At 46.5% G+C, this 19,158-nt stretch overlaps 1 protein-coding gene across 2 annotated transcripts in view; it reads left to right on the top strand.

Annotated features, from left to right (window-relative positions):
• Positions 1–19,158, top strand: part of LOC144600708 (connector enhancer of kinase suppressor of ras 2) — a 391,278-nt gene that overhangs the window by 174,412 nt on the left and 197,708 nt on the right. For both annotated transcript variants that reach the window (XR_013548171.1, XM_078412618.1), the window contains exons 5-7: positions 5,477–5,518; positions 13,268–13,387; positions 16,218–16,277. Coding sequence is in view for 1 of the 2 variants with exons in the window: in XM_078412618.1 (XP_078268744.1) it covers positions 5,477–5,518; positions 13,268–13,387; positions 16,218–16,277 (222 nt within the window). In the remaining variant the exon portion in view is untranslated. The remainder of the gene's footprint in view (positions 1–5,476; positions 5,519–13,267; positions 13,388–16,217; positions 16,278–19,158) is intronic.

Genomic DNA, 19,158 nt, shown 5'->3' on the forward strand with positions numbered 1-19,158 from the left:
TTACTCCAGCTTTTGGTGTTTATATTTGGTTTAAACCAGCATCTGCAATTCTTTCCTTCACCTGTTCCTTGCTGGTACGTGTGACCCAAGAATTAGCAGTGGCTGTTAAAGTGACCAAGAGCCAAGAGAGTTTCATTGTCAGAGATAGCGACAGCAGGGCAGTGAAATTCTTAGTTGCAGCAGCAAAGCAGACGAGCAAACACAATACTGACAGATTAAAGGACGTTCCTTTTGGGAAGGAGATGAGGAGGAATTTCTTTAGTCAGAGGTTGGTGAATCTGTGGAATTCTTTGCCACAGAAGGCTGCAGAGGCCAAGTCAGTGGATATATTTAAGGCATTCTTGATTAGTACGGGTGTCAGGGGTTATGGGGAGAAGGCAGGGGAATGGGGTTGGGAGGTAGAGAAAGATCAGCCATGATTGAATGGCGGAGTTGACTTGATGGGCCGAATGGCCTACTTCTGCTCCTATCACTTATGACCTTATAGTAAACAGAAAGAAAATTTATAAATAGTAATGTCATTATGAATGCAAAAAAACGAAACAAAATCCATAATGCAATCAAGCGCAACTCATAGTTTAGTTAGTGGTGTTCAAGAGCTTGATGGTTGTTGGGAAGGAACTCTTCTTGAAGCTGGAGGTCACAGTTTTCAGGCTCCTGAACTTTCTTCCCGATGGCAGGAGTGAAATGAGGCCAGGGTGGTGTGGGGTCTCTGATGATGCTGGCTGCCTTTTTGAGGCAGATACTCCAGTAGACCCCTTCGATGATGGGGAGGTCAGTACCTGTGATGGACCGCGCAGTGTTCACCGCATTTTGTAATCTCCTTCATTCCTGGGTATTCGAGTTGCTGAACCAGGCCGTGATGCAGTCAATATGCTCTCCTGTAGAGTTGGGTTGCCAACTGTCCCGTATTAGCCGGGACATCCCGTATTTTGGGCTAAATTAGTTTGTCCCGTACGGGACCGTCCTTGTCCCGTATTAGTAGGGTTGCCAACTTCCTCGCTCCCAAAGCAGGGACAAAGGGTGACGTCACCGCCCCGTGCCCCACATGACCTCACCCAGCCAGCGGTCACGGGCTCCCACTCCACCAATGGGCTGCACGGGCCAGGAGGCGGGTTGTTACGCAACCTCCTTTAAGTGGTGCCCGGGCCTCCACTGTCCGGGCCTACAACGGTCCCGGGGCCTACAGTGTCTGGGCCTACAGCGGTCCCCTGGCCTACAGTGTCTGGGCCTACAGCGGTCCCCGGGCCTACAGTGTCCGGGCCTAGTGTCCGGGCCTACGGTGTCTGGGCCTACAGTGTCCGGGCCTACAGTGTCCGGGCCTACAGTGGGCCCTGGGCCTACAGTGTCTGGGCCTACAGTGTCCGGGCCTACAGTGTCCGGGCTTACAGTGTCTGGACCTACAGTGTCTGGGCCTACACTGTCCAGGCCTACAATGGCCCCGGGGCTTACAGTGTCCAGGCCTACAGAGTCCGGACCTACAGTGTCTGGACCTACAGTGTCCCCCGGGCCTAATACGGAAAAAGGGCGGTCCCATACGGGACAAACCAATTTAGCCCAATATACAGGATGTCCCGGCTAATACGGGACAGTTGGCAACCTTATCCTCTACCCTCCACTCGGCCGTGAACAATGCAGCAGCCTTCCAATGCCACCCGGCGACACACACCTGCACCATTAGGCCCTCATTGGATTGCTGACTACCAGCCCTCCATCTCCTGCTACCCCAGATCTGGTCAGAAGCTGCATTGTGAAGGTTGGGGTGTAAGGCCAGTCCTGCCATGGCCCAAGCCCTGAGCTCTGCACAAACCTGCAGCAGTGGATGGCGACTGACATGATCATTCTCCAAAAGTAGACACAAAAAGCTGGAGTAACTCAGCGGGTCAGAGAGCGTCTCTGGAGAAGAGGCATAGGTGACGTTTCGGGTCGAGACCCTTCTTCGGACCCGAAACGTTACCTTTCTCCTCTTCTCCAGAGATGCTATCTGTCCCGCTGACTTACTCCAACTTTTTGTGTCTATCTTTGGTGTAAGCCAGCATCTTCAGGCAGTTCCATCGTTCACATCATCATTGTCCAGTTGTGCAGTGACCATGTAACATGCCTTTAATGGTGCATTTCAACTTCCAGGCCCGTACTTGTCATTCCATCAATGAGCCACAGACAGCTGACATTTATTGGCGTGTAGCAGAGGCTAGTCAATGCCACATTAGTTTGCCTGATTACACCTCCTGCATTAAGCTGGATCAGTACGGATGTCAGGGTCTCATTGTCTGTAACTCATTTTCACCTCGCCCACAGCCAACAATGGCCTATTTCCATTATCATTGCGACTTTTCTGCATATATCTTTCATTCATTTGTTTGATATCGTTCTACATCACCGTCTATAACTCTCGTTTCCCTTTCCCACGACTCTCAGTCTGAAGAAGGGTCTCGACCCGAAACGTCACCTATTCAATAGACAATAGACAATAGACAATAGACAATAGGTGCAGGAGGAGGCCATTCGGCCCTTCGAGCCAGCACCGCCATTCAATGTGATCATGGCTGATCATTCTCAATCAGTACCCCGTTCCTGCCTTCTCCCCATACCCCCTGACTCCGCTATCCTTAAGAGCTCTATCTAGCTCTCTCTTGAATGTATTCAGAGAATTGGCCTCCCCTGCCCTCTGAGGCAGAGAATTCCACAAAATTCACAACTCTCTGACTGAAAAAGTATTTCCTCATCTCTGTTCTAAATGGCCTACCCCTTATTCTTAAATTGTGGCCCCTGGTTCTGGACTCCCCCAACATTGGGAACATGTTTCCTGCCTCTAATGTGTCCAACCCCTTAATAATCTTATACGTTTCGATAAGATCCCCTCTCATCCTTCTAAATTCCAGTGTATACAAGCCTAGTCGCTCCAGTCTTTCAACATATGACAGTCCCGCCGTTCCGGGAATTAACCTAGTAAACCTACGCTGCAAGCCCTCCAGAGATGCTGCCTGCCCTGCCGAGTGACTCCAGCTTTTTTTGTCTATCTACGGGTGTTGGAGTTATGGGGAGAAGGCAGGAGAATGGGGTTAGGAGGAAGGGATGGTTCAGCCATGACTGAATGGCGGAGTAGACTTGATGGGCCGAATGGCCTAATTCTGCTGCTTTCACTAATGAATTATGAAAAGAGCATGAAAATTGTCAACGTTCATTTTGTTGTTGGGCAAGCTTGTGAATAATATGTGGATTTTGTCCCTTTGTGTCTCGGTTTCAAAACGTGCTGTTCTTTGCTTTTCTTAAAGCGACTAATTATCGAGTATCTCGTTGTGATTAAATAATTCAAAGTGTGTCCAGCCAGAGAGGGGGAGAGAAGATGGAGCTATTTGTCACTTGCACAGAGTGGCTAATTTATTGTGACAAATTTCCTCCATTTATAAATTGCTTCTCTATAAATAGAAAACATAATTGCTCACCCTGAAAGTCACGGTGTGTTACCGATATTAATTATTTATTGCAAAAGGATTAAGAGGAGTCTCTGTCAGATTTAAGCACAGCAGAATGGAATGATCAAACGCATTGATTGTGTGTAGAACTGGATTGTGGTCCTTTAGTAAATCGGCAGAAAATTCATCAGGATGGTTCTGCTCGCATGGATAAAGGAAACCGGAGTTCAGATTGACACAGATTGATGGTCATTCGTCAAAAGGGCCACATTGGGTTTTCGACACAAGAGTGTTGTTCTGACCAGGTACGCGAACGTAGAGCATAGAACAGTACAGCACAGGAACAGGCCCTTCGGCCCACAATGTCCATGCCGAACACGATGCCGTCTCTTATCGGCCTGCACATAATCCACATCCCTACATTCCATGCATATTCATGTGCCTAGTTTCTTAAACGCCACCAAGGGTATCTGTCTCCACCCCCCCCCCCCCCCTTCCCAACCCCCTCGGCAATGCGTTCCAGGCACTCCCCACATTCTGTGATAAAAACATGTCCCGCACATCTCCTTTCAACCTTGCCCCTCTCACCTTAAAGTTCTGCCCTCTAGTATAGGACTTTTTCCCATCCTGGGGAAAAGGTTCTGACTCTTTACCCTATCTACGCCTCTTATAGTTTTATATACCTCCATCATACGACTGGATAGCAGGCAACAAAGACACAACAAAGAGCTAGATGGAGCTCTTAAGGATAGCGGAGTCAGGGGGTACGGGGAGAAGGCAGGAACGGGGTACTGATTGAGAATGATCAGCCATGATCACATTGAATGGCGGTGCTGGCTCGAAGGGCCGAATGGCCTCCTCCTGCACCTATTGTCTATTGTCTATTGTCTATTCACTGTACCTCGGTACATGTGACAAATAACTAAACTGAACTAAATCGGGAGACCAGCTAGGGTAACGGCAGCAGATTTAACAGTAATGTGGAGGGATGAGCAGGCCAAGTGCATGGAGGGGGAGCATCTGTTAGTCTACAGGGTAAGCATGGAGGAGCAGGATTACAGGAGTAGCTGTTCTGCAGAGTCAGCATGGGCACAATATGCTGAATCAGCATCTTCTCTGCTGTATCATCCATTCTTTGATTACTTGCTCAAAATAAATCAGGTTTCTTGCTTGAACCTTTAGCTCTGTTGGTTCACGGCTCTGGGCTTCGCTCAGTTATCATTATTGACCAAGGATAAACGGCCTCCCTGTTGGTCTGCTTCTCGGCCTTGGCCAAGATGGCCATCCGCGGGTCCAGGCAGTGGGTAGTCGAGGGCCGCACCGGGTTCGGCTGCCTGCCCCTCTGCCGGCCCTACGTCCGTGCGCACGTGTCCCTGGAGAGGGAACACGCGGTGTCCACGGGGACTCTGGAGGCCTTCCATGACCGCTGGTCGCCGCGGGAGGTCGATTGTATTATTGATAAAGTTGGCGATATATTAATTTGATTATTGTTTGTGGGTGGGTGGGTGGGTGGGTTTGGGTGGGTGGGTGGGTTTGGGTGGGTGGGTGGGTGGGAGGGTTTTGGGTGGATGGATGGATGGATGGATGGATGGACTGATGGATGGATGGGGGGAGATATATATATATATATATATAAGGAACACTGTAGCCCAGCCATGGAAAGTTTAGTTCAATTTAGTTTATTGTCACGTGTACCGAGGTACAGTGAAAAGCTTTTGGTGCATGCTATCCAGTCAGCGGCAAGCAATACACGATTACAATCATGTAATTTACAGTGTATAGATACATGATAAGAGAATAATGTTTAGTGCAAGTTAAAGCCAGTAAAATCCGATAAACGATAGTCCAAGGGTCCCCGATGAGGTAGATAGTAGTTCAGCACTGCTCTCTGGTTGCGGTAGGATGGTTCAGATGCCTGATAACAGCTGGGAAGAAACTGTCCCTGAATCTGGAGGTGTGTGTTTCCACACTTCTATACAGGAAGGTGAAGGGCTCGGAAGTTCTCTGTTTAACCTGAAGGAATAAAACAACTAACTCTTCTTTTTTCTCCACTCCTACAGGATTCCACTGTTTATGAAACTGAAAATAAGATTTTACACGTGGTGAGTTCTTCAAAATTACGTTGATTTTGCTATCCTACGCCTGCCATAATCTTCATTCCATTTTATTCCATCCATGATTAAGTGAACCTGTCCAAGTTCCCAATCTCAATGGGAGCATGAATACAGCAGTTCGGCCCCTGAGTCTCAACATTTCTATTTAATTAGCCTTTGCCAATCCAAATTACGTAGCGTGACCCCTGCAATATCTCGAACCAACAACCATCGATCTCAGTCCAGACATTTTCAAAACCTAGTGTCCAGAATATAAGTTTGGAGCTGGGAGTTTCAGGTTCCCACTGCTGTGTTTCAGATGAGGGATACAAGAGACCATTTCTCTACAGATATGTCATAAGTGCACGGTGGCACGGTGGCGCAGCGGTAGAGCTGCTGCCTTACAGCAAATGCAGCATTGGAGACTCGGGTTCAATCCCGAATACGGGTCTGTATGGCGTTTGTACGTTCTCCCCATGACCTGCGTGGGGTTTCTCCGAGATCTTTGGTTACCTCGCACACTCAAAAGACAGGTTTATAGGTTAATTGGCTTGGTAAATGTAAAAATTGTCCTTAGTGAGCATAGGATAGCGTTAATGTGCGGGGATCGCTGGTCGGCGCGGACCCGGTGGGCCGAAAGGGCCTGTTTCCGCGCTGTATTTCTAAACTAAACTAAACTAAACCAAAGTAAGAATTTCATTGTTCTATGTGGGACATATGACAATAAAACTTGACTCTTGACTCTCAGTCGTTCCAACATGCCAAAATAAGGAGAGTTCCTTTGACCAAAGTACAAACATGCTTGTTGGAGGTCACACAGTCTTATTATTAGAGTCCAGAACAAGGGGCCACAGTTTAAGAATAAGGGGTAGGCCATTTAGAACTGAGATGAGGAAAAGATTGTAAATTGTCCCTAGTGTGTAGGATAGTGCTAGTGTACGGGGTGATCGCTGGTCAGCACGGACTTGGTGGGCCGAAGGGCCGGTTTCTCTGGAATATACACTGGAATTTAGAAGGATGAGAGGGGATCTTATCAAAACGTATAAGATTATTAAGGGGTTGGACACGTTAGAGGCAGGAACCATGTTCCCAATGTTGGGGGAGTCCAGAACAAGGAGCCACAGTTTAAGAATAAGGGGTAGGCTATTTAGAACTGAGATGAGGAAAAACTTTTTCAGTCAGAGTTGTGAATCTGTGGAATTCTCTGCCTCAGAAGGCAGTGGAGGCCAATTCTCTGAATGCATTCAAGAGAGAGCTAGATAGAGCTCTTAAGGATAGCGTAGTCATGGGGTATGGGGAGAAAACAGGAACGGGGTACTGATTGAGAATGATCAGCCATGATCACATTGAATGGCGGTGCTGGCTCGAATGGCCGAATGACCAAATGGCCTCCTCCTGCACCTATTGTCTATTGTCTATTGTCTATTCTGCACTGTAAGTCTAAAGTCTCAAAAAGTCTAAATGTGGAGCTCTTTATTTATTATAAAGCAGATTTCCCAATGATGCCCTTATTAATTAGATCTATTTCACTATGCTGTATGAATGGTAAGAACCACAAGCATTGCAAGCATATGTGGCTTGCAGATATTTTGGGATTCAGCTTGTGCAGGAAGCAACTGCAGATGCTGGTTTCAACTGAAGATAGACACAAAAAGCTGGAGTAACTCAGCAGGTCAGACAGCATCTCTGGAGAAATGGTATAGGTGACGTTTCGGGTCAAGACCCTTCTTCAGACTGATCAAGACCCTTCTTCTGAAGAAGGGTCTCCACTCGAAACGTCACATATTCCTTTCCTCCAGAGATGCTGCCTGTCCCGCTGAGTTACTCCAGCTTTTGTGTCAATCTTGGGATTCAGCTTGTTGTTCTGTAAAATCTGCAAACAATTAGATATTGAATGCAATATCGAGCAGTTGGAAAGTTGGGGTTGTTGGGAGGTTTCTGAGATTTTCAAGCAGGATAGTACTAAACTAGGGATGTGAGGAGTTTCTCTGAATTTATATCACGCTTTTCCACAGCAGATGTCAGATCCATGGACCTGTCAGTGGGTGATAAGCGCAGAACAGCAAGTGGCACAGCTGGCAGAGCCACTGCCTCACAGCTCCAGAGCCCCGGGTAGGATCCTGACCTCGGGTGCTGTCTGTGTGGAGTTTGCACGTTCACGCTGTGACCGAGTGGGTTTCCTCCGGGCGCTCCGGTTTCCTTGCACATCCTAAAGTCGTGTAGGTTTATCGGTTAATTGGCCCTCTGTAAATTGCCCCTAGAGTGTAGGGAGTGGATGTTAAAGTGAGATAACATAGAACTAGTGTGATCGATGGTCGGTGTGGACACGGTGGGCCGTTGGGCCTGTCTCCATGCTGTATACTTTCATCCTTCAATCACTCAATTAAACATTAAAAGAGTTCTGTTAAGAAAAAAAATCTTGAGAATGTGACAACTGCTCAATACAATAAAACAACTCCTGTGTGTCTTGGTAGTTAGGTACAAATGTGCACATTTTCAGCACATAGTTTGAATTAGTTTGGTTTAGTTTAGTTATTATTGTCATGTACACTTCATATCGAGTCCACATCACAAGATTAGAAATTGTTCATCCACAGCTAAACACACTTCTCAGCATCTGCGTACAATTGTGCATCTTGTGGTGGTGGTGGTAGAAAGATTGGTGGAAACAGGGCCGCGACGTGAACGCTCTTTAGCTTGACCCCGTCATGTACACTGACATACAGTGAAAAGCTTTTCTTTGCGTACTATCCAGTCAAAGAAAAGACTATGCATGATTACAATCAAATCGTCCACAGTGTGCAGAATAGAGGGTATAATGTTTTGTGCAAGATAAAGTCCAATAACGTCCGATTAAAGGTAGTTCAAAGGTCTCCAAAGAGGTAGATGGGAGGTCAGGACCACACTCTAGCTGATGAGAGGACTATATCTTAATGGTTCATGATTAATGGTGAACTAATGCTTGTTGTACATCTCCAATATCACAATCAATACTTCTCCATGTTAGTGCCGATTAGGCCAACACAGAGTCTGCTGTAAGCAAGCTATCGTTGCTGGAACAATATTTTTCACACATTCAGCCTAAACTGGGTAGCACTGGTATTTTATATGTAGGAAGAGATTGCAGATACTGGTTTAAATCGAAGATAGACACAAAATGCTGGAGTCACTCAGTGGGACAGGCAGCATCTCTGGAGAGAAGGAATGGGGGGCGTTTCGTGTCGAGACCCATCACAAATCTAACAGACACCACTTAATCCCGATCAGAGTTTTATAATCTCACACCTTTCAGACGTCTAGATTTACGTCAGTATTTATTCATTTAATCATTAATACCAGGTAGGCTTCAAAGCTGCAAACACTTTGAAATAGAAGCTACAATTCATGTTAAAAAAATGAATGGGTCATCTCATTCCTTCTCCAGTTCACTAAAGCTGCATTCCTTTTGGAATTTATTTTGTCAAAATCAATATTTAAATCAGATTTATAAAGCCATCATAGCATTCTGTTGGTAGATGTAAGTGGAAGTATAAATCTCATTGACAAGGTCAGTTTAATTGGGTTGCGTTGTCGGCCATAGCCTCAGATAGATCCCCTTGCAATACATTATTTTTCCCAGGTAAATATTTAGTTTAGGTTAGAGATACAGTGCGGAAACAGGCCCTTCGGCCCACCGTGTCCGCGCCGACCAGCAATCACCCTGTACATTAGCACTATCCCACACACTGAGGACTATTTACAATTTTTTACCAAAGCCAATTAACCTACAAACCTGTACGTCTTTGGAGTGTGGGAGGAAACCGGAGCACCCGGAGAAAACCCAAGTGGGTCACGGGGAGAACGTACAAATTCTGTACGTACAGACACCCGGTTTCCTCCCACACTCCAAAGACGCACAGGTTTATAGGCTAATTTACTTGCTATAATTGTAAATTGTCCCTAGTGTGTAGGATAGTGTTAATGTGTGGGGTCGGCACAGACTCAGTGGGCCGAAGGGCTTTTTTCCATGCTGTATCTCGAAACTAATCTTAAGTATAAAGTTGTATTCTGTTAATGTCTGCAGTCTCTTGTATCTGTATAATTTTATACATACTTTGCTGCCAAGTGATACCACTTCACTGCTGATTATTTCCTTAAGATGATAAGCAGTTTTGTGTTGATCAGGTTAAAAAATGGACACAGCTCAAACTACCTAAAGAGTAAAGGACCTTATGATTTCTGCCCCCTTGATAAACATGGCAATATTAATCACCAGGAGAGCATGGCTTCGGACCGGATAAGATGTAAACGTTCTTAATTTTAGTTTAATTTAGTTTAGAGATATAGCGCGGAAACAGGCCCTTTCGGCCCACCGGGTCCGCGCCGACCAGCGATCCCCGCACATTAACACTATCCTATACACACTAGGGACAAATTTTACATTTACCAAGCCAATTAACCTACAAACCTGCACGTCTTTGGGGTGTGGGAGGAAACTGAAGATCTCGGAGAAAACCCACGCAGGTCACGGGGAGAACGTACAAACTCCGTACAGACGGCACCCGTAGTCGGGATTGAACCCGGGTCTCCGGCGCTGCATTCACTGTAAGGCAGCAACTCTACCGCTGCACCACCATGCCGCCCAAAAATCTCGGAGCAGGGCAGAACCTGCCCCCAATTTCTGGGTTTATGGAAGCAAAATTTGTATTTCTAAACTTAACTCAACTAAAGGTAGAAAACATTCATACAGCAACCATTTGGGTCACGCCAAGAGGGAGCCAACACGGCGATAATGTAGGAAAGCTGGTCTGTGCATCTCTGCTGCTGAAAGAGCTGGGTGTCACTGGCTGGGTCATGGTGGTGGGAGAAGGGAGATTGGCAGGGTGGCAGAACACTTCTGCTGCTCTGGGAACACACGTTTAGCAATGGTCACCTCACGGGCAATACTTGAATCAATAGACAATAGACAATAGGTGTAGGAGGAGGCCATTCGGCCCTTCGAGCAAGCACCGCCATTCAATGTGATCATGGCTGATCATTCTCAATCAGTACCCCGTTCCTGCCTTCTCCCCATACCCCCAGACTCCGCTATCCTTAAGAGCTCTATCTAGCTCTCTCTTGAATGCATTCAGAGAATTGGCCTCCACTGCCTTCTGAGGCAGAGAATTCCACAGATTCACAACACTCTGACTGAAAAAGTTTTTCCTCATCTCAGTTCTAAATGGCCTACCCCTTATTCTTAAACTGTGGCCCTTTGTTCTGGACTCCCCCAACATTGGGAACATGTTTCCTGCCTCTAACGTGTCCAACCCCTTAATAATCTTATACGTTTCGATAAGATCTCCTCTCATTCTTCTAAATTCCAGTGTATACAAGCCTAGTCGCTCCAGTCTTTCAACATATGACAGTCCCGCCATTCCGGGAATTAACCTAGTAAACCTATGCTGCACGCCCTCAATAGCAAGAATATCCTTCCTCAAATTTGGAGACCTATCTGAGCCGTCAGAACGGTGGTGAAACCCTCACCGCTGAATTTCACATCATGGGAATTACGTAGCTGTGATAACGTCAGTGAGTTAACTCACATTTTCCCCGGGTGCTCTGGTTTCCTCACACACTTGCGGAACTGTGATGAGGTCAGCAAGTTGACTAACGTTGAAATCAATAGAAAGAAATCGGAGAGATGCAACAAATGGCAGATGCTGGAATCTTGAGCAAAACTTAAAGTGGTGGAGTAACTGTGGGTCTGGCAGCGTCTCTGGAGGACGTGGATAGGCCATGTTTCGGGTCGAGACCCTTCTTCAGAATGAAATAGAAGATTTTCTGGGTGGTATAATCATGTTCCACACTGAATACATCTATTTTCAGATGTACCTACTGGAAAAAAAAGGTGGAGCCACCAACCTCTTGGGACAATTAGAAAACAATAAGATTACTGTACAATGTAGATGAATGAATGAATGAATGAATGAATGAATGAATGAATAAGTCTATTGGCCAAGTATGTGCATATACAAGGAATGTGCCTTGGTGCTCAGCTCACAAATGACAACACAAACATACAGTTAACAATTAACAATTCTCTGCCTCAGAGGGCAGCGGAGGCCAATTCTCTGAATACATTCAAGAGAGAGCTAGATAGAGCTCTTAAGGATAGCGGAGTCAGGGGGTATGGGGAGAAGGCAGGAACAGGGTACTGATTGAGAATGATCAGCCATGATCACATTGAATGGCGGTGCTGGCTCGAAGGGCCGAATGGCCTACTCCTGCACCTATTGTCTATTGTCTATTGTCTATAATAAAGCATAACCACATCAAAACAATAAGGATACAACATTACGGTCTAAACATGTGGGTGAAAATAAACCCGAGCAAAAAAGAGACTACAGACTTTGGTTGTTGAGTAGAACTTTCACTCGTGGGGAAAAGTTTAATGAATGAATGAATAAGTTTATTGGCCAAGTATGTGCATATACAAGGAATGTGCCTCGGTGCTCCACTCACAAATGACAACACAAACATACAGTTAACAATTAGGATTAAAGCATAACCACATCAAAACAATAAGGATACACCATTAGGGTCTATACTATATAGTTTATGATGTAGATACTATATACAGATGCTCCTCGACTTACGATGGGGTTATGTTCCGATAAACCCATCGTAAATAAAAAATATAGTAAGGCGAAAATGCATTTAATACACCTAACCTACCGAACATCATAGCCACCTAACCTACCAAACATCATAGCCACCTAACCTACCCAACATCACAGCCACCTAACCTACCAAACATCATAGCCACCTAACCTACCCAACATCACAGCCACCTAACCTACCAAACATCACAGCCACCTAACCTACCCAACATCACAGCCACCTAACCTACTGAACATCATAGCCACCTAACCTACCCAACATCATAGCCACCTAACCTACCGAACATCATAGCCACCTAACCTACCGAACATCATAGCCACCTAACCTACCCAACATCATAGCCAACATCAAAGATCAAAATTCAAATTTCAAAGTACGGTTTCTACTGCTTTTGCAACATCGTAAAGTCAAAATATGGTAAGTTGAAGCATCGTAAGTCGAGGAGCATCTGTAGTTTGTTTAACTCATATGACTCAGGACATATCTCCACCCCATTCCCTTCATACTCAATGATTAATAATTATTTGCATGTAATTGTAACTCTAATAAAAGCAATCATTAGAAATGAGAAAGAGAATAGTAGTTCATTTTCACGTTACTAACAAAAAAAGACGCAGAGTGCTGGAGTAACTCAGCGGGTCAGGCAGCATCTCTGGAAAACATGGATAGGTGACGTTTTGGGTCGGGACCCTACTTCAGACTGATTGTAGAGGGGTGTTGGGGGGGGGGGGACAGGGACAAAGCTGGAAGAGAGGAGGGGCAGGACAAAGCATGGCAGGTAATAGGTGATAAAGCCTGAGGTGAAAAAACGGTAGGTGCGAGACAAAAGGATTGAGGCATAAATGTAAAGCCGGAGGACGTAATGTAGGAGAAGGGCGAGTGGGAGGGGAGAAACATGTGGGGCAGAGGGGAAGGAAGGAAAAGAAAGGGTGGGGAGATTGGAGGGAAAGGAGAGGGGGAGGGGGAGGGGGAGGGGAGCATGGGGGGGGGAGGGGGGAAGCGGGAATTGGTTGGAGAATTGAATGTTCTTTGTGTCTTTTTTTGTAAATCAGCATCTGCACTTCCTTGCTTATTCACTTTACTAACATCTGTCTTGGATTCTTTGACTGTCCACAGTGTAAGACATTATCAGGGATCTGTGATCACATCATCTCACTTTCATCTGACTCCTTGGTATCTCAGTCTGCGCATCTCGAAGTTGTCCACCTGACGAACATTATGCCAAATGAGGGATTGGTAAGGAGACAACTCTTCCATATCATTATGAATCGTGTGCTATCATCGGCAAATAACAGTCAGTCGCTTAATTCAGCCAGGGAGTTGAAATGCAATCTATTGTAAATCCGAGCATTAGAGAAATGAGTTTGGCTTCTCAGTTAGGAAAAGTATTACTGCTAATACCTTTGTTTGTTCAAGTTATCTGGCAGAGAAGTGTCATGTTCAATGATGCTTTTATTGTGTCAGGCAGCATCTCGGGAGAGAAGGAATGGGTGACGTTTCGGGTCGAGACCCTTCTTCAGACTGATGTCAGGGGAGGAATAACTTTTTCAGTCAGAGAGTTGTAAATCTTTGGAATTCTCTGCCTCAGAAGGCAGTGGAGGCCAATTCTCTGAATGCATTCAAGAGAGAGCTAGATAGAGCTCTTAAGGATAGCGGAGTCAGGGGGTATGGGGAGAAGGCAGGAACGGGGTACTGATTGAGAATGATCAGCCATGATCACATTGAATGGTGGTGCTGGCTCGAAGGGCCGAATGGCCTGCTCCTGCACCTATTGTCTATTGTCCATTATCCCACGACAAGTAACTCAGCGGGTCAGGCAGCATTTCTGGAGGACATGGAAAGGTGATATTTCGGGTCGGAAACCCTTCTCCAGACTCTTTTTCTATAAACCAGCATCTGCAGTCCTGTGTGCGTCACCTGTCCATGTTCTCCAGAGATGCTGCCTGAGATGCTGCCTGACCCACTGAGATACTCCAGCACTTTGTGTCCTTTTCCGTAAAACAGCATCTGCAGTTCCTTGATTTTGCCCCTCCACAGACTTCCCTTGTACACGGCCCAGAACCTGATTAAAAACTAAGGGCCAGGAGTTGGTTTCTCACCGGTCATCATTTAATAATAATTTAATAATAGTTCATTTGTCATTCCACTCCTTACAGATCCTGCAACGAATGGGACGAAACAGGGTGCCTGGGGGGGCCATAGTGGAATACAGATGCAAAACCATATAGACAGGGGATGATAGTGCAGTACAATACAATACAGTACAATACAATTAGACAGTGCAATACAATACATATAGACAGGGGATTAAAGCATGTAAATGGTAAAAGGTAAAGCATTTAACCTAGAGTTTAAAGTATGTAAACGGTGAATTTTCAACCATCAATGAGAGCAGGTAAATTATTGATTGCACATTAAATGAGATTATAAAGTGCAGAGTGCTAGATGAGGTGCTAACCCCCCTCCCCCCCCCCACTCCCCCCCCCTGCTCCCCCCCCCCTGCTCCCCCCCCGCTCCCCCCCCTCCCCCCCCCCCTCCCCCCCCCTTCTCCCCCCCCCCCCCTGCTCCCCCCCCCTCCCCCCTCACCTTGAGTCAGGTGATGGAGTTCACAAGTTCTAGGAGCAGTATTAGGCCATTTGGCAAGTCAAGTCTACTCCGCCATTAATCATGGTGAATCTATCTTTCCCTCTCTACCCCATTCTCCTTCCTTCTCTTCATAACCCGAGACACCTTTACTAATCAAGAAAGACCCTGGCACTGGCATGGAAAGAAATGATTTTAAATTGGCTCATTGGCCTTCATCAGTCAAAGCATTGAGTATAGAAGTTGGAAGGTCCTGTTACAGTTATACAAGACGTTGGTGAGGCCACATTTGGAGTATTGCGTTCAGATTTGGTCACCATGTTATAGGAGAGATTGTAGTCGGAAGGAACTGCAGATGTTGGTTTAAATCGAAGATAGACACAAAATGCTGGAGGAACTCAGCGGGACAGGCAGCATCTCTGGAGAGAAGGAATGGGTGATGCTGTCAGAACACCAGAAAGATGTTGTCAAGCTTGAAAGGGTTCAGAGATTTACCAGGATGTTGCCAGGACTCGAGGGACTGAGCTATAGGGAGAGGTTGAGCAGGCTGGGGCTGTATTCCTTGGAGCACGAGCTGTGTACAAGCTGTGTACAAGGGAAACTGTTGAGAAGTAAAAACGAGGAACTGCAGATGCTGTTTTACAGAAAAAGACACAAAGTGCTGGAGTAACTCAGCAGAGGGCAGTAATTCAAAGAGGGTAGGGGTGATGAGACAAGGCTGTATAAGAACAGCTGAAAGGGAAAATAAAATGATTAAATCACGAGCGCATTAAATTTTAGAGTGAAGATTGATTATGTCATAAGAAGATCATATTGCTGGCAAGACTGAAAATAAGTTTCAGTGCTATTACGCGAACATTGTAATGAATGAGACTCTGCGAAATGGGCCAGTTACCTCATCTCTCTGAAGCAGCTGCTGTCATTTGTGATGGGGATTAACCGCCCTGTATCTAAAGCCCAGGTGGCTTTCAATGTGACGCTGTGCAATTATATAAAGTCAGCTACTTAAGCGCATTACTCACTCAGATAGTTCTTTCTTCAGACTTCCGTGGGTATTCTGATACTCTGTGTAGATTGTGTAGATACTCTGACCTGGTTTGGGGACAGTTCCCAACACCGCAAGAAATTGCAGTGAATTGTGGACACAGTAAAGGGTGTCAGGGATTATGGGGAGAAGGCCGGAGAATGGGGTTGAGAGGCAAAGCTAGATCAGCCATGATTGAAAGGCAGAGTAGAGTTGATAGGCCAAGTGGCCTAATTCTGCCCCTATAACCTGCGAACATATGTTCTATGCAGTTCTGATTTTTATTGATTCCAAAGTTGTGGACATTAATATCTGTCTGATGTTGATGATGTGACCTTGAGTACTTTGGAGGGTTGAATGGTGGGTGGTACACAGTAACCGATGTGGTACAGTGGGGTTGTTGGGCAGCATTGTCCACAGCAGCTTGACTCATTGATCTTGCGTCTGGTCTTGTTGCAGGGCATGTACATCAAGTCAACCTACGATGGCCTCCACGTCATTACTGGAACGACGGAAAATGTAAGTTGCAACTCCTTCTTGCTGAATATCACGGCACACCCAGAGTTTGATTGTTCCACATTTTACTGAAGAACGGTTTATGGAATGCATGACATAATGAGTAGCCAACTCTAATTTGATATCTGTTCATTTTGAAATTATGTCTAGCGGAAATCCTTCAGCAATTTGTACAGCTTACTGGAGATGTGGCTTCAACCAATTAGAATCATAGAGTCACACAGCAGGGAAACATGCCCATGTTTTGGCCCAACTTGCCCATGCCAACCACGATGGGCACTTCAGACTGATGGTCATTTCAGATTGATGCCCAGCATAAAGCCATGGAGTGATGCATATTGGAAACAGGCCCTTCGGCCCAACTTGCCCATGCCGACCATGATGGGCACTTCAGACTGATGGTCATTTCAGATTGATGCCCAGCGTAAAGACATGGAGTGACACAGATTGGAAACTGGCCCTTTGGCCCACTAATTCTATACTGATCACAGAGTACCCACTTCCATGCTAGCCCTACCTTAACCCATTTATTCTCCCCACATTCCCACTGACTATACCTGCCCTACCCTTGATCCTACCACTCACCTACTCACTGGACGCCCATAAACCTACCAACAGGCACACTTTGGGGCTGAAACTGGAGGACCCACAGAAAACCCAGGCAGTCACGGGAAAATGTGCAAACTCCACAAAGTCAGGGCGGCACGGTGGCGCAGCGATAGAGTTGCTGCCTCACAGCGCCAGAGAGCCGGGTTCGATCCTGACTGCGGGTGCTGTCTGTACGGAGTTTGTACGTTCACTCTGTGACCGCATGGGTTTTTTTCCGGGTGCTCTGGTTTCCTCTCACACTCCAAAGACGCGCGAGTTTGTCGGTTAATTGGCTTCGGTAAATATTGTAAGTTGTCCCTAGTGTGTAGGATAGTGCTAGTGTAGAGAGATCACTGGTCGACGCGGACTCGGTGGGCCGAAGGGCCTGTTCCCACGCTGTATCTCTAAACTAAACTAAACTAAGCACCCGAGGAATCAGGAAAGAAGCAGGGTCGATGAATCTTCCAGGCAGCAGCTCTACCTGCTGCGCCATTGTGCTGTGACCCGCACACGTTAGGAAACTGTCAGGTCCTGTCCTTCAGTTGAAGGGAAATTATTTTCAAACTTCTTATTAGTTTTTCCAAAGTTGTCTTCTCTTTGGATTTGCAATTTTTTTCAACAAAAGTTTAATTCAGTACAGTCCTCCACTGATTTCCCGCCACCCTTAGTTCTATGACTTACCTTGGGGGGTCGATATACCTGCCCGCAAAGCCGGCCACGGGAACCAACCTGCGGAGGTCCAGAGGCCTAGCCACAGGGGGCAAATTCAACCCGTCGATCGGCATGGAAGTCCCAATGAGGTCGAGATCGGCCGCCTCGCCCACCCAAGGCGACACATTGTTCGGGAGGTCAGGGCCTTAGTGAGACCGCACCTGGAGTACTGTGTGCAGTTTTGGTCTCCAAAATTGAGGAAGGATATTCTTGCTATTGAGGGCGTGCAGCGTAGGTTTACTAGGTTAATTCCCGGAATGGCGGGACTGTCATATGTTGAAAGACTGGAGCGACTAGGCTTGTATACACTGGAATTTAGAAGGTTGAGAGGAGATCTTATCGAAACGTATAAGATTATTAAGGGGTTGGACACGTTAGAGGCAGGAAACATGTTCCCAATGTTGGGGGAGTCCAGACCCAGGGGCCACAGTTTAAGAATAAGGGGTAGGCCATTTAGAAATGAGAAGAGGAAAAACTTTTTCAGTCAGAGAGTTGTGAATCTGTGGAATTCTCTGCCTCAGAAGGCAGTGGAGGCCAATTCTCTGAATGCATTCAAGAGAGAGCTAGATAGAGCTCTTAAGGATAGCGGAGCCAGGGGGTTATGGGGAGAAGGCAGGAACGGGGTACTGATTGAGAATGATCAGCCATGATCACATTGAATGGCAGTGCTGGCTCGAAGGGCTGGATGGCCTCCTCCTGCACCTATTGTCTATTGTCTATTGTCTTCCCAGGGGGATTTTGTCCGGATTGCAGGGGGTGCCAGACCACATGTTGCTGTAAAATCAGGGGCGGATATGTGCTTAAGTTCTGAAACCAAACGGACAGCAAAGTTAGATAACTTGACACTGATGTCATTCCACCATTGCCCCACCCTCTCCCCTATATCTCACAATGCACACACATTCTGCACTCTGGCAATAACAACTGATAATAATTCTCCATTTCCAAATGATGGGATATATTATCAGTCCAGCAATATCAAAACGGTGATCCCCATTGCTTACCAAATGAAACAATGCCTTGTTTTCTAATTGAGACGCAAGGAATTGCAGATCAATTAATCAGTTTCAGTTACTCAGTTTTGGCTTGTTGCGTGTACCAAAGTACACTGAAAAGCAGATGCTGAACTTTGAGCAAAAGGTTAAGAAGGATATCATCATCATCATGGGCGGTCACTGGAAGCGAGTATATCTGTCCTTGTCAGGACGCCTGTGCGTGACTTTGTTTAACGTGGGGAGACTGGTGCACAGACAGCCACCACACGGTCCTTGACAGATCTGGGTCAGGATCCAGTGGCGTGGAGTCCAAGACGACCGGGAACCCTTTTCTGCCGCGGCCTTCATCCATCCGTCTTCCCAGCCGATGTGACGCTCCACTAAAGTCAGCCGTCATCCACCGCCTGTTCCACCGTTGAGGTCTTGGTTGGATCGCTCTTTGTCAGGGACCCCCCCCCCCCCTCGACCTTACCGCCATGGGTGACCCTACCAGGAGCGTAGCTCCAGACGGCATCGCTCTCAGGATCTCAGGACAACACACAAGCTTCTCCACCACGACAAGGTAACAATCCACAGAGAAGAGAAGGTCA

The sequence above is a fragment of the Rhinoraja longicauda genome, chromosome 15, assembly GCF_053455715.1.
Source record: "Rhinoraja longicauda isolate Sanriku21f chromosome 15, sRhiLon1.1, whole genome shotgun sequence".
Taxonomy (NCBI): domain Eukaryota; kingdom Metazoa; phylum Chordata; class Chondrichthyes; order Rajiformes; family Arhynchobatidae; genus Rhinoraja; species Rhinoraja longicauda.